General features: G+C 37.9%; 1 protein-coding gene across 1 annotated transcript in view; it reads right to left on the bottom strand.

The window, feature by feature from the left end:
* RNF17 (ring finger protein 17) overlaps nucleotides 1-14,965 on the bottom strand; it is a gene marked incomplete at both ends in the record, with an annotated part of 121,712 nt that overhangs the window by 8,880 nt on the left and 97,867 nt on the right. The window contains 6 exons of the mRNA XM_082859781.1: nucleotides 194-250; nucleotides 1,400-1,525; nucleotides 3,837-3,917; nucleotides 4,897-5,016; nucleotides 13,015-13,178; nucleotides 14,473-14,762. Of these exons, the coding sequence (XP_082715907.1) occupies nucleotides 194-250; nucleotides 1,400-1,525; nucleotides 3,837-3,917; nucleotides 4,897-5,016; nucleotides 13,015-13,178; nucleotides 14,473-14,762 (838 nt within the window). The remainder of the gene's footprint in view (nucleotides 1-193; nucleotides 251-1,399; nucleotides 1,526-3,836; nucleotides 3,918-4,896; nucleotides 5,017-13,014; nucleotides 13,179-14,472; nucleotides 14,763-14,965) is intronic.

The following is a 14,965-nucleotide window of genomic DNA, read 5'->3' as shown; positions in this document are numbered from 1 at the left end:
GTGGAATCAGATCGTTGTGATGATTGCACAACTCTATGAATATATTAAAAACCACTGACCTGTACACTTTAAACAGTTGAACTTTATGGTATGTAAATTAATAAAGCTGTTATGCTTACCTACCTGATCTTGTATCAGATTATTTGTACTGATGAAGTGTCCAAATTTTCAAAATATTTGGATTGAAACTTACCTCAAACCTTATTTCCCATCTCTCTTCCTCACACTTTGTATTGTAATCTGTTGGTTTCTGAAATAATATAGTATTATTAATGAATAAAACTATCTTTAACTATGTAATATTGTTTTAAGGCACTTTCATATTTCATCCCACAAAAACTGCGTGCATGACCTTGTTGGCATTCATTTCAGCTTAACTATGGGAAAATTTAGTGTTCTGAGTGATCTTAATATTGCAACAAGAATCCTCAAAATTATGCTAAAAGCATGCCAACTGTCATTAGTTTATAATAAGAGTGGGAGCTCTTACCTTTCCTTTTAAATGTTCACACTGAAGAGTACACCTGGCAGAGAGACTAAGTAATCTTTATAAAACCTGTTTAACAGATGAAACACCCTTTACACAAACACGTGGGGGCACGCATGCGTGCGCACACACACCCCCCCCCCCCCATGCTCAAAAGAAACAACTGGCTGTGAGCATTGCATGTACAAAGTTATGTCATAGTTTCCTATCTGAGAGAAGAAAGTAGTTTCCTATATTGAACTGAACATCCACCGTTTGGTTGTGTACTATCACTAAAATGAATATTCAGAAACCTAACAAGTGAACTGCAAGTCTAAAAATATCTTGCTATGTAAAATGTTCACATTCTTATTTATGATGAGTACCCTGTTTCTATAAAGTATTTGTGGCAGCCTGCAATGTGAAATCGTATCTGTAACAGACTAATTATGTTTTTTAAAATATTAAAAACAGAAGCACCAGGCAACTGGGAACGGGCTATTTACTGAAGCTAAGCTTAAAATCTGGCTCTGAGTTCCCTGTAAGAAAGCAAACTGGGGGAAATGTTATAATACTGAATATAAGGCAAAACCATTTTATCTTGGGAGAGAGTCATTTCTGGCAGTGAATTCCATTATGATTTTATAATTTACATCTATATTCAAACAACGTTAGAGAACATATGAGCTTCTCATTAGGTTTGAAGATATAGAAAACTAAGTGACTCTTAATGCAACTGAAGTCTTTTTTGGGACTTTATAAAGCATGATATAGGGTATTGCTTTCTCAAAGAATTTACAAATCCTCTAGACCCTCTTAACATATCAGGCATGTAGAACTATATGGAAGGCTTGAGGCAAAAGACAAAATATGACATTTTAACCAGTTTCTTTTTCTATAGTTTAGAATTTTATAGAAAAATAGTTCACTTACTTCCCTCAGTATTTCCTCAGAATGTTCAAAAGTACAACACTTATGGTGTGCCATAAAATACGAAAGTGACATTCCATCAAAATAGAGATGAATAGATAATTTCTCCCATGGATTTTCTGGTAATTCCTATTTAAGTTCAATAAAGGAGATTATTACTATAAAAATAAAGTCTGCTTGAAGATTAAAATTTTACAGTCGGCAAAAATGAAATTAGATTTCTGACAATCACAGTATTACTAGTTTGACTAGTGACTCGTTTTGTAAAATTTTCTTCCTGGTATTTTGGCAGATAACAAGGCAATAATGCTACTACTACTCTGGTTTTTATAAAATATATTTACATGTCCATAAGGTAGAGTTTTCTAGTTATGTAAAGAAAACAATTTGCTGTACATCATCTTTAGATAATACTAATAATTTATACTAAGTAGAAGGAGAAAGAAAAAGTTATGCTCAGGGGTAAAGAAATGAAGTTTAGTTAAAAATCCAAAAATGGCAGGAATCAGAAGAAATTAACAACAGTCTAGGAGTCATATAGTGGCTTTCAAACCCGTGGGTCCATTTTCAAACATTAGGTACCAAAATGCACATGACTGATAAGCTGAGCGTTCCTCGCTGTTTCCACTCGGTACCACCTTAGTCCTAACTCAGAGTTAAGTGTAATCGCCTTCCAGCTGATCTCCTGCTTCTACCTTTTTCTACCGTCCAGTTTTCACCAGTGCAAAGTGAAAACAGTAGATTGTGAGGTCAGATCACATCCACCTCCGCGCAGCGACAACTGCACCTCTCACAGGTGGCCTCCCACCTCCGTCCGTCCGTCTGCTCCTTGGACACTCCAGGCGTCTCCTGCCCTGCGGCTCTCTGCACTGATCTGGTAACGGCATGGTGTGTCCTCTCACCACTCGGAAGTCTCAATCAAATTTTATTTTTTAAGGGATGTCTTCTCTGACCACTGTATTCAAAATGTTATCTCCTCCACCCACCTCTCCTTATCAGCCTTTCCGAATTCATTTTTCTAGCCAGCACTACTATTTAACATATCATATATATATATATATTTTTTTTTTCATTTTACTTCCCATCACTAAAATGGAAGCTCAACGGAGGCAGGAGCTTCTATTCGGCTCTTGCTGCGCCTGCAGGCCCAGGACAGAGCCCAGCAGGTAAGAGGCACCGGGTCCGTGCCATGAGCACGTAAGGTAGGAGGAACACTTCTGGGGAAGGTCTGCTATGGCAGCAGGGCTGCAAGGGCAGGCACAGGCATGGTTTCTGAGAAATCCAGTACCTTGGTATACGCCACACTGTTTTCCTAGGCTAATAAGCTAAGCAGTAAAGAAAGCCACCTGGATAACCTGAACAGTTCCCATCTCTGCAGGACTTCCGTGACTGTCCACAGAGGCTATGAATAACCAGAGGCGGAGAGGCTTCTCCACTTTCTTATTTAAGTGCGTCTGTGGCTCTTTTTAGGTCTTTATTAGCCTGCCATCACACCTTTCATACAGAAACACTTCCTTAAAGTTTTTCTGTCTTTCTGCCCGAACCCTCCAACACAGCCCCAGGAGAATCTTCTCACTGCCTCACTGCTCAAGAACCCCCAGCGGGGCCTCCTGCCTGGCGTCTACTTCTCTTAAACCCTATTCGCACTGCTGCTCCTCCCCAAACTTCTACTGTTCTAGCAGATGCATTTCCCATTTCTGTCTCCGCACCTACCTGGTCAGGAGCACTTCATCAACTCCCACTTCTACATTCCTATTACACTCACTCTTTTTACCAGCTGCCTGGCTCTCAGCAAGTTGTGGTGTGAAGTCTTTAGGGTATTGTCTTGTGTCTCACTGTTTCACTAACTAGACAGGGCCCTTGAGGACGGGAATTACCTGCACCTAACACAGTGCTACACACACAGCACCATCCTGAAAACTACCATGTGTTTATAAACATCTCTACTTCCTTAGTACTCTCCTTGTGTCAAAGTAAGTTGTTAATACGGAATCTTCCAAGTTACTTGCTTATGGAAGTTCTCAGGAACTTGCTCAAAATTAGGTTTATTTAAAATGAGCCTAGGAACCAAAGTGGTAACTTCTTTTATGTTAACGAGTAACTGATAATCACATAGGAACATAGTTCTTCATAAAAAAATCCCTCAAATTATATTACCTGTAACACTTTATGGCTAATTAACTAAATCAATGATATATGCTTTATTTTTAATTTTTTTGAAGTTGGTTGTTTTAAGATTTTTTGATGTGAACCATTTTTAAAGTCTTTATTGAATTTGTTACAATATTGCTTCTGTTTTTTGGTCCCTTGGCCGAGAGGCATGTGGGATCCTAGCTCCCCGACCAGGGATCAAACCCACAGCCCCTGCATCGGAAGGCAAAGTCTTAACGACTGGACTCCCAGGGAAGTCCCAATGATATATGCTTTAAATACAAATTACCATAATGTGAACTTCCACCTCTCTCTTTGAAAGCAGTTCCTGAAGGAGTTCTACTGCATCTGGTTGCCAGACATTCCCGACCTATTTGGGATTAATAAACTCAGATTCTTTCACAAAATAAAAGCAGGAAGTAAATGAAGATACACAAAAGTAGCCATAAACAGATAACACTAGAGAGAAGGACAAAATATATAGGCAGTTTTCAGAGAATATTATGGGTATATGATAAAAATGATCTTAAGAAACTAATAATTTGTCTCAGCTTCTCCCCATGTTACTCTCTTAAAGCATTTTATGCTTTAGAAAGATAAACCTGCACTAAAAACAAAGCATCATAAAACTTTTAAAAGAGGCCAATATGCCAAAGCAGTGCTTGTATACTGACTACAATGTGTATTTATTAAGGAGCAGTGACTATTACGTCTTATGTGTTAAGAGGTTCACTTGGCCAGGAAATTGGAGCCTCCTGCCAAAAGCCCACGAGGAGGCCCAGCTTCCTGCCAGCGCCCTGTACGTGAGCATCTGGAAGCAGGTTCTTCAGCCCAGTCAGTCCTTTGGGTTATTGCATTTCTGGTGCACATCTTGGCTGCAGAGTCATCAGGGACCCTGAGCCAAAACACCCAGCTAAGCTGTTCCCAATGCCTGAGCCACAGAAACTGTATGAAATTTTTAAAAAGCTTATTGTCGATTTAGACCACTAAATTTTAAGCTTAATTTGTTATATAGCAAGAGATAATTAATATACCATTCCCTTCTCTGATCCAGCTTCAAATTTCTTGAAATTTTATTTGAACTGTAACTAAAAATTAACAATTCCAAACAAAATTCCCATCTATGAAGACATTATCTCTCTTAATTTATTCAGATATTTTTATATCCTTCAGTATAATTCTGTCATTTTCTTCCTAAAGGCCCTTTAGCTATCTTTGTAAGCTTATTTCTAAATATTATTTTTGTTGCACTGAAAGGGATTTCATCTTACATTCTAATTTCTAGAAAACTATTGTTAATAAAGACAGTATTTTAAAATTAATCATCCTATAAATCCCTGTTTACTCACAGGTATGGTATTATAGAGCTGACAAGGAATACAAAGTTGGGGTGTATCAGGATATAGCAAAATAGGGTAAAGATGACACTGTGGAATCTTCTCAGTGAATCCGTGATCTAAATATTGTACCTGAAACAGGACAAAGTTCATAATTAAAACATACTACTAAAAACTAGGACTCTCTGGTATTAAAGAGAATAAAAAAGAAAAGACATTCTAGAAGGAGATATAAATCTGGATTTAAAAAATCTCTAGGAAAAAAGTAACACTGTATTTCCTCATCCCATAGTGTATCAAACCTCACTGTCAAAAGGTTTTCTTACAAATGAACAAAAGCTTTTTCTTTTCTTGAGAATAATCAATTTTTTGGAGGATGTTTAAAATTTTTCTTTTGTTTTTCCAAGTATTTTAGAAGTCCTGATTTCCATTTAATAAAAGAACATTTCTCAGTATTCCTCAGTTTCACAGTTTGGGAAACTCTGCATGTAATGTTTCCTTCCTGGAGAATCACACTGCATAATAAAGGTTCTGAGAAGTCCTATGAGAAAGAAACTTGTTTTTAAGTCATCCAATGTTCCTCAAATTTTGTAAAATAACTTTCTAAAGACTTCATTTTTTAAAGAACTTTGGGTTCACAGCAAAATTTAGAGAAAGGTACAGAGATTTCCCTCACACCCCAGCCTCCCTCACTGTAACATCCTGCACCACAGTGGTAATTTGTTATAATCATGAACCTACATGGATACGTCAAAATCAAGGTCCATATAGATTACGTTAGGGTTCACTTGGTGATGTACACCCTGTGGGACTGACAAATGTATAAAGATGCTCTGTGAAAACAAAGGGTGTTTTCACTGCCCTAAAAATCCTCTGTCCTCCCTCCCCGCAACCCCTGGCAAACATCTTTTTACTATCTCCATATTTTGCATTTTCTAGAAGGTCATATAGTTGGAGTCATACAGTATATGTAGCCTTTTCAGACTTGCTTTCACTTAGTGATATACATTTAAGGTTCGTCCATGGCTTTTCATGGCTTGATAGCTCATTTCTTTTTAGCACTGAATAATATTGCATTGTATGAATGCACTACAAGCTTATTTATCCGTTCACCTACTGAGGGACATCTTGGGTGCCTCCAAGTTTGGCAATTATGAATAAAGCTCTTATAAACAGGTTTTTGTGTGGACATGTTTTCAACTCCTTTGGGTAAATACTGTAAAAATTTAATAAACAGAAACCTCACTTAAACAGAGTTGGGAGATCAGAAAGGGGGAGCTCCATGTCCTTTGATGATAGCAGAGCCCAACAGGAGGAATACAGACTCTTCTTCTTTCCTGGGAAGGACTCAGCCAATGGAAAGCCACGGACTCTTTGTTTACTAGAGCCATACCCACTTCCTTTTTTTCTCTATAAACGTGTTCTCCTTTCCTTGCTTTGCAGGAACTTGCACGTTCCTGCAGACCCTGAATTGTAATTCTCTGCTGATCCTGAATAAACCCAACTTTGCTGGAGAAGTATCTGGCAGTCTGTTTATTTCAGGTCAACAATACCAAGGAGTGCGACTGCTGGATCATATGTTAAGAGTAGATTTAGTTGTTGAGAAACCGCCAAACTGTCTGCCAAAGTGGATGTACCACTGTGCACTCCCACCAGCAGTGGAGGGTTTCAGTTGCTCCATATCCTCACCAGCATTTGGTGTCGTCAGTGTTCCAAATTTTGGCCATTCTAGTATATGTGTAGTGCTATCTTGTATTAACTTGCATTTCCCTGGTGACATATGATGTGGAACTTCTTTTCATATCCTTATTTGCCATCTGTATGTCTCCTTTGGTGAGGTATCTGTTAAGGTCTGTGGTCCATTTTTTAAATTGGCTTGTTTTCTTGCTGTTAAATTTTAAGAGTTCTTTGTATATTTTGGATAACAGTCCTTTATCACATGTATATTTTGCAAGTATTTTCTCCCAGTGTTTAGCTTGTTTTCTCATTATCCTGACATTGTCTTTTGCAGAGGAGAAGTTTTTAATTTTTTTTTTTTTTTTTTTTGCTGTACGCGGGCCTCTCACTGTTGTGGCCTCTCCCGTTGTGGAGCACAGGCTCCGGACGCGCAGGCTCAGCGGCCATGGCTCACGGGCCCAGCCGCTCCGCGGCATGTGGGATCTTCCCGGACTGGGGCACGAACCCGTGTCCCCTGCATCGGCAGGCGGACTCTCAACCACTGCGCCACCAGGGAAGCCCAGAAGTTTTTAATTTTAATGAAGTCCAGCTTGTACCTTATTTCTTTCATGGGTCATGTCTTTGGTGCTGTATCTAAAAAGTCATTGCCATATTAAAGGTCATCTATGTTTCTATGTTGTCTTTCTAGGAGTCTTACAGTTTTATGTTTTACATTTAGGTCTGTAGTCCATTTCGAGATGATTTTTATGGAAGGTGTGAAATCTGTGTCTAGATTTTTTTGCATGTGGATGTTCCATTGTTCCAGCACCATTTGCTGAGGAGACTATCTTTGCTCAGTTGCATTGCCACTGCTCCTTTGTCAAAGATCATTGACTATATTTATGTGGGTTTATTTCTGTGTTCTCTAGTCTATTCCATTGATCTATTTGTATTTTGCTTTGCCAATACCACACTGTCTCGGTTAACTTTATACTAAGTCTTGAAGCCTAGCGTTGTCAGTCCTTTAACTTTGTTCTTCTCCTTCAATATTGTGTTGTCTATCCTGACTCTTTTGTCTCTCCATAGAAACTTAAGAATAAAGTTTGCTGATATCCACAAAATAACTTGCTGGAATTTTGACTAGGATTGCACTGAATCCATAAATACAGTTGAAAAGACCTGACATCTTGACATCGAGTCTTCCTATCCAAGAACAGAGTGTTGCTCCATTAATTTTGTTCTTTGATTTTGTTCATCAGACTTCTGCAGTTTTCCTCTTATATATCTTTGTATATATTTTGTTAGATTTACACCTAAGTATTTTGTTTTGGGGGTGCTAACGTAAAATGGTATTGTTTTTTATTTCCATCTGTTCACTGCTAGTATATGAGAAAGAAATTGAGTTATGTATATTAACCTTATATTCTGCAATCTTCCTGTAATTGCTTACTAGTTCCAAGAGCTTTTTGATGAGTCTCTTGCTTTTTTTTTTTTTTTTTTTTGTGGTACGTGGTCTAGTCCATCTAGGTTATCCAATGTGTGGGTATACTTGTTCACAGTATTCCTTTATCTTTCAGTGTTCATTAAATCTGTATTGATATCCCTTTTATTTCTGATATTAGTAATTTGTGTCGTTTTTCTTTTTTTTTTCTTGGCTAGCCAGGCCAGAGGGTTATCGATTTTATCAAACTTTTCAACAAACCAGCTTTAAATCTCATTAATTTTTTTCCCTTGAATTCCTGTTTTCAGGGATCCACAGATTTCAGCTCTACCTGGTCAGGAGCTCTTACTATTTCTTTTCTTCTGCTTACTTTGGCTTTTTTTTTCTTTTTCTAATTTTCTAAGGTAGAAACATAGATAACTGATTTTAGACTTTCCTTCTTTTATTATGTGTGTGTGTGTGTGTGTGTGTGTGTGTGTGTGTGTGCGCGCATTCAATGCAATGAATTTTCCCCTCAGAACTGCTTTAGCTGCATCTCATAAATTTTGTAAGTTATTTTCATTTAGTTCAAAATATTTTAATATTTCTCTTGAGATTTCTTCTTTGACCCATGAGTTATTTAGAAGTTTGCTGTTAAATCTCCATGCATTTTGGGATTTTCCAGTTGTCTTTCTCTTACTGATTTCTAGTTTAACTCTATTGTGGTCTGACAGCAAACACTGATTCCTATTCTTTTAAATTTAAGGTGTGTTTTACAGCCCAGAATGTGGTCTATCTTGGTGAATATTCCATGTGAGCTTAACAATGTGTATCTTGCTGTTGTTGGAGGAATAATTCTATAGATGCTAATTATATGCAGTTGATGATGTTGTTGCTGAATTCAGTTATGTCCTTACTGATTTTCTGCCAGTTGGATCTGTCCATTTCTGATTTGAGGGGGGTGTTGGAAGTCTCCAACTATGATAGTGGATACACCTATTTCTCCTTGCAGTTCTACTAGTTTTTGCCTCACGTAGTTTGACTCTCTGTTCTTAGGGCCATGTTAAGAATTTATTAAGACATTCAGAATTTTATGTGTTCTTGGAAAACTGACCCTTTTTCATTATGTAATGCCCTTTTTCCTTGATAACCTTCCTTGCTTTGAATCTGTTCTGAAATCATTATAGCTACTCTTTTTTTTTTTTTTTTTTTTTTTTTGTGGTACACGGGCCTCTCACCGTCGTGGTCTCTCCTGTTGCGGAGCACAGGCTCTGGACGCGCAGGCTCAGTGGCCATGGCTCACGGACCCAGCCGCTCCGTGGCATGTGGGATCCTCCCGGACCGGGGCACGAACCCGTGTCCCCTGCATCGGCAGGCGGACTCTCAACCACTGCGCCACCAGGGAAGCCCTATAATCTATTTTGAGTTAATTTGTGTGTACTGTTTAAGACAGTGGTCTAGTTTCATTCTTTTGCATGTGGCTGTCCAGTTTTCCCAACACCATTTATTGAAGAGACTGTCCTATCCCCATTGTATATTCTTGGCTTTGTCATAAATTAATTGTTCACATGTGCGTAGGTTTATTTCTAGGCTGTCTATTCTATTCCACTGATCTATGCATCTTTTTTTATGCCAATATCATACTGTTTTGTAGTTTTTTCTTGATAGCCAGATATGTACTGTGTAAAAGGAACTGCTATAAATGGGCCTTCAGTAATGTGGTAGGAAGGTGTGGCGGGAGGGGAAATGTTCTATAGTCTTATGATTACGTCTCAGTCTTTCACTGAGACTATGCTTTCAGACTGTGAACTTCACAAGTGTTTCTCAGTTTTTTACTCTACTCCCTAAAGTGGGAAAGGATTATATAGTGAGCTGGAGTTGGGTCTTTTTCCCATGTGGAAAGCTAGAGTTAACTGGAATTGGGTAATTTCCTTTCCCCCAGGTTGATTAGGCTCTGGTAATACCCCAGATGCTTAGGCCCTGCTTAACTACTGTCTCCTGAGTGCAGGCCTTATTAAGAAAAACAGAATGCTCTAGCATATTTCAAAATGGTTCCTTTTCTCCTTCCTCTGCTGGAAGCATCTCTGATATTTATGTGAGAACCTGGTCCAGCTCTTGGAGATAAATCTCACAGAACCGTGTGGAACCTTCTGATGACTGGGTTCCCTGGAGTTTTTGCCTCTCAGAGTTGTCCACACTAAATTCCAGCAATTCTTGGGAATTCCCTGGCAGTCCAATGGTTAAGACTCTAGGCTCTCACTGCCGAGGGCCCGGGTTCAACCCCAATTGGGGAACTAAGATCCCATAAGCCATGTGGTGCAGCAAAAAAAAAAAAAAAAAAAAAATTCCAGCAATTCTTCCATTAGCGTTCTGGTCGTCAGTCTCTGCTCCCATAAGCTGTGACTCCCTATATTCACCTTACTCTCTAACTGTTGGGGCAGTGGTTTGCCCTTTGTACTCCCTCTCTTACAGATACAAGAAGAGTTACAGATTTTTCAGTTTGTTCAGCTTTTTACTTGCTGTTAGGATGGTGTGGCAACTTCAAAGCTTCTTAAATGTGGAACCAGAAACTAGAAGTCCTCAACAGTCCATTTTTAAAAATGCTTTAATTTTGATTATTCAGTTTCTAAATTGTTTCAAGAATAAGGAATGTCAATAAGTTACTTCTGTTACCCCAACTTAATGAAATGAACATATCACTGTTTAATTGGGCTGTCTTGGCAGTCAGCATTAAAAAAATGAAATAGAATTGAATAAAATTATCTGAGTACTTCACAGGTAGTTAGGGTACGTACAGTTACATGTAATGTCTATTTCTTAATGTGGATCACAGGATAACCTTGAAAGATATCAGGTTAAGGAATGAAAAATTTATTGTGTATACTTGAAATGCATAGGAAAATAATTAAAAATGATGATTAAAATATCAAAATACTCTCAAATTTAAAAAAGAGATATTAGAAAGTATGAAAAAAATATAGTTCACCACTATCTTATTTGGATCCTATATATGTAAAGATTATGAATTTAATAACTTAATGAAAACTGAATTTCAATTTACTTTTAGATTAAAAAAGTTATCTGAACAATTCAAATGTATGTGAAAATAGACTCATTTGCATATAAACACATGAATCTGTTGAGTATCCATATACCTAAATAGTAACCCAAAATTTGAAACCATCGTACTTCTATTAAAAACCTATGAAGGGGCTTCCCTGGTGGCGCAGTGGTTGAGAGTCCGCCTGCCGATGTCGGGGACACAGGTTCGTGCCCCAGTCCGGGAAGATCCCACATGCCATGGAGCGGCTGGGCCCGTGAGCCATGGCCGCTGAGCTTGTGCGTCCGGAGCCTGTGCTCCGCAACAGGAGAGACCACGACGGTGAGAGGCCCGCATACCGCAAAAAAAAAAAAAATCTATGAAGGGCTTCCATGGTGGCGCAGTGGTTGAGAATCCACCTGCCGATGCAGGGGACATGGGTTCAGTCCCTGCTCTGGGAAGATCCCACATGCTGCAGAGCAACTAAGCCCCGTGCGCTACAACTACTGAGCCTGTGCTCTAGAGACCACGAGCCACAACCATTGAGCCTGCGTGCTGCAATTACTGAAGCCCACGCGCCTAGAGCCTGTGTTCTGCAACAAGAGAAGCCACCACAGTAAGAAGCCCGCACACCTCAACAAAGAGTAGTCCCCACTCGCGGCCAACTAGAGAAACCCCATGTGCAGCAACAAAGACCCGACACAGCCAAAAATAAATAAATTGAATAAATAAAATTTTTTTAAAAAACCTATGAAAATAAATAAATGTATATGTATAACTAAATCACTTTGCTGTATACCTGAAGCTAACACAACATTGTAAATCAACTATACTGCAATAAAAATTTTAAAAAATAAAAATAAAAGATACCTTCCAGGAAAAAACCCCACAAAACCCTGTAAAGTCTGTATTCCAGCACAAAAAGCACAAGGCTTAGATCAGAAATTTTGGAATCAGATGCTTAGATATGAATTCTAGTACCACCACCCACTGACAAGTTGACCTCAGACACATCACTGAACATAAATTTCAATTTTCTTACTGGTAAAATGGGAATAGTAATCTACATCTATGATAGTTGGAAACGAATAAGAAAATACAAACACGCATATGTGAAAAAAGCTTAGAAACCTGAAGTGCTACGTTATTGTCAGGTATCATCATCAAATAGATAATAATCTCCTGTTCAAGTATTAACAAAAGACTTTTCTTCTTAATTTTCCCTCCCCTCCTAAAACCAAAATCTTCACAGGCTGAATGTCTCTTGATTTCATTGCTATACTTAAAGTACAATGTAAATGGAGGCATTTTCCATCTATATTTTTATATACACATATTTTCAAAGTACAGTTGACCCTTGAACAACACGGGTTTAAACTATGAGGGTCCACTTCCACATGGATTTTTTCAGTAAAAACCTACTACAGCACTACATGATCGACAGCTGACTGAATCCGCGACACAGGACCGTGGACTTGGAAGAATGATATAAATTATACTCAGGTCAGCTACAGAGAGTGTCGTCTCCCCAGCCCTAGTGCTGTTCAAGGGTCAACTGTATGCAGCTCTTTCTGAAGATTTTAGATGAAACTCAAGTACTATTCTTAGTATTCCGGAAAGGGTAAATTAACCCTAATGTGAAAGGGTAAATTAGGGGGTCCCGTAAACAAATTTACTAAGGAGATATAGAATATACTGGGAAATAAGTTGTTTTATTTAGCACCATGCACACAAATAAGGCTGCCAATCACAAATAAGTGGTACCATTAAAGTTTCAGTGGTAAAAATCCCTATCTGGAAATATTCTTTTGTTATTCAGGTTAATAAATATACTTGAAAATAAAAAGAGGAATTCTTATTACAAATAAATATATAATGCATCTATGTGATTCTCCTACATGAATGAACTCATTAAAAGATGTTTTAATCAAAATTTCATGTACCTGAACTTGAAAGACCTCTTAATGTTACAGCACTTAGCCTTAAAATAGTCACAAAAGAATTTCAGACTCACCCTGATAGTGCCGCCAATGACTTCCATTACTTTGCCTCGATACCACAAAGTATCTGACCCCCTTACTGCACAAGCTTCTCCCTTTCTCCAGAAATAAGGCTCCAAAAGACCAAGGCATTTTAAATTACTCTGAATTTCATTCATCATTTTTATTAGTTCAAATTCTGAAGAAATTATTAAAAATAGAAAGCATTTAGGAAAAATTCCCTACCATTTTCAAATGAAGTCATCATCAAACTTTAGTAACTTCATCACTTAGATAACATTAAAAGGAATTAAAAATCACTCCCCACATAATAGAGCTTTAATAAAAATCTAATTTAGTCAATAGCTTCAATATGTTTCGAAACATACTACTGACTAACAACATGTAAATTATTATTCTGATCTATGGTTACAAACACAAGCATTATCTTGGACGTGCAAGAATCATTAAAAGCTCTTTGTTATTTGATGCTTAGATACAGCATAGTGCTGCGGGTATAATATTAAAATTCTAATATTGCTACTTCCTGCTAACTGGCTCATTATTTCCACAGTAAATTTATATGCCCATAACTGATGCCAGAGAGGGCAAGCTCTGGTGTCAGTTCCTGTAACAGTTCTACTACTTTAGTTGCGAGCTCCTGGGCATAAGCCTCAGTCTGTTCTTCTGTAAACTGGGTGTAATAGTGCTAGCCCACATTATCAGTATTGCAGGAGATTGGAAGTAAGGCATCTGGCAACCAGTTCTAGCTATGATTATTTACACACGTCAGCAAAGTTTCTGGATTAAGTACTGTTGCTACAAGTCTGAAACACTACTCACTTCTAGAATAGCCAATTACACAGATTTAGTCTGGTTTTCAAATTAAAAAACAGTATTTAGCAGATCAACACATGAGACAAAAATTTCAACAAATTCGTAGCCCCCATACCCCTATCCGTAGGTGGACTTACTATGAAGCTAATGGAGCTTAAGTCCCGTGAAAGCTAGAGCTGCTGTGAGTCATCAAGTGTCCTGGACACACTCAGGTTGTAGAAAGGAAGCGTTAGTACATAAGCTAAAGAGATCTCAGGAAGGACCTGAATCTCAAATGGCCCTGACTCTCCAGTCATTTGTTGTGACTTCTTTTCTCACTTTTAAACGAATATAAACATTTGTATTCTTTTTTCTTAGAGAGCCTCCAAACTTGTATAACTGGATAACCATGCTTATCTTAGGCCCAATGTTTATCCATTCCCAATGTCTCAATAAATGATTTTCATGTGCTAGGCATTGTGCAAAGCACTTTTCATGCATTATTTCATTCAAACCTCACAACAACTCAGTGAAAAAGAGGTTCAGAAAGGTTAAATATCTGCCCAAGAAATTTCAATCCATGTGTATTTTACTAGAGATATTCCCTTCCAATTAAAATTCTCTAGTAGTAAAAGCGACCACTTGTACAGAATACTGCATAATGTGAAAGATCTTACCTGATAATTTAGGTACCACAAATATAGTTCCATCATCACCAATGCAGCTGACTACTGCCTCAAATACTTTCTGGTTAGGAATAGCTGGTGGTTTATAGCATCCAGTGGTTCTTGGTTCTAGAATTTTCTCCTTAAATTCAGACACCTCGTGTTCACTGAGAATATCAGCAGCTTTTTTGTCAGGGTCAGAGTTAATTTTAATACACTTAGTAACCACTGACTCTCCTTGTACCAGTGGGATTTCCAGAGACTTCTGGGATAATGAATGGTTGTTATATAATTTATTAGTTCTGTAACATGCAAAAAAGAATATATCTAACCATGAGCAAATAAAAAAATTCTGGGAAAACAATATAAAAAGAATCCTTCAAATATACTTGAAGGATCAGTCTAGTCTAATTAATCTAGGATATCCTAGTCTAATTTGTTACATAAAAATGAGCATACTTTAAGTTATAATGAAAATTATTTTAAATTATGCATGAGCTTGATG

The sequence above is a fragment of the Leucopleurus acutus genome, assembly GCF_964270905.1.
Source record: "Leucopleurus acutus genome assembly, chromosome: 18".
Classification (NCBI taxonomy): Eukaryota; Metazoa; Chordata; class Mammalia; order Artiodactyla; family Delphinidae; genus Leucopleurus; species Leucopleurus acutus.
The sequence above is the reverse complement of the archived record's forward strand: the minus strand, read 5'-3'. Positions and strand labels throughout refer to the sequence as shown.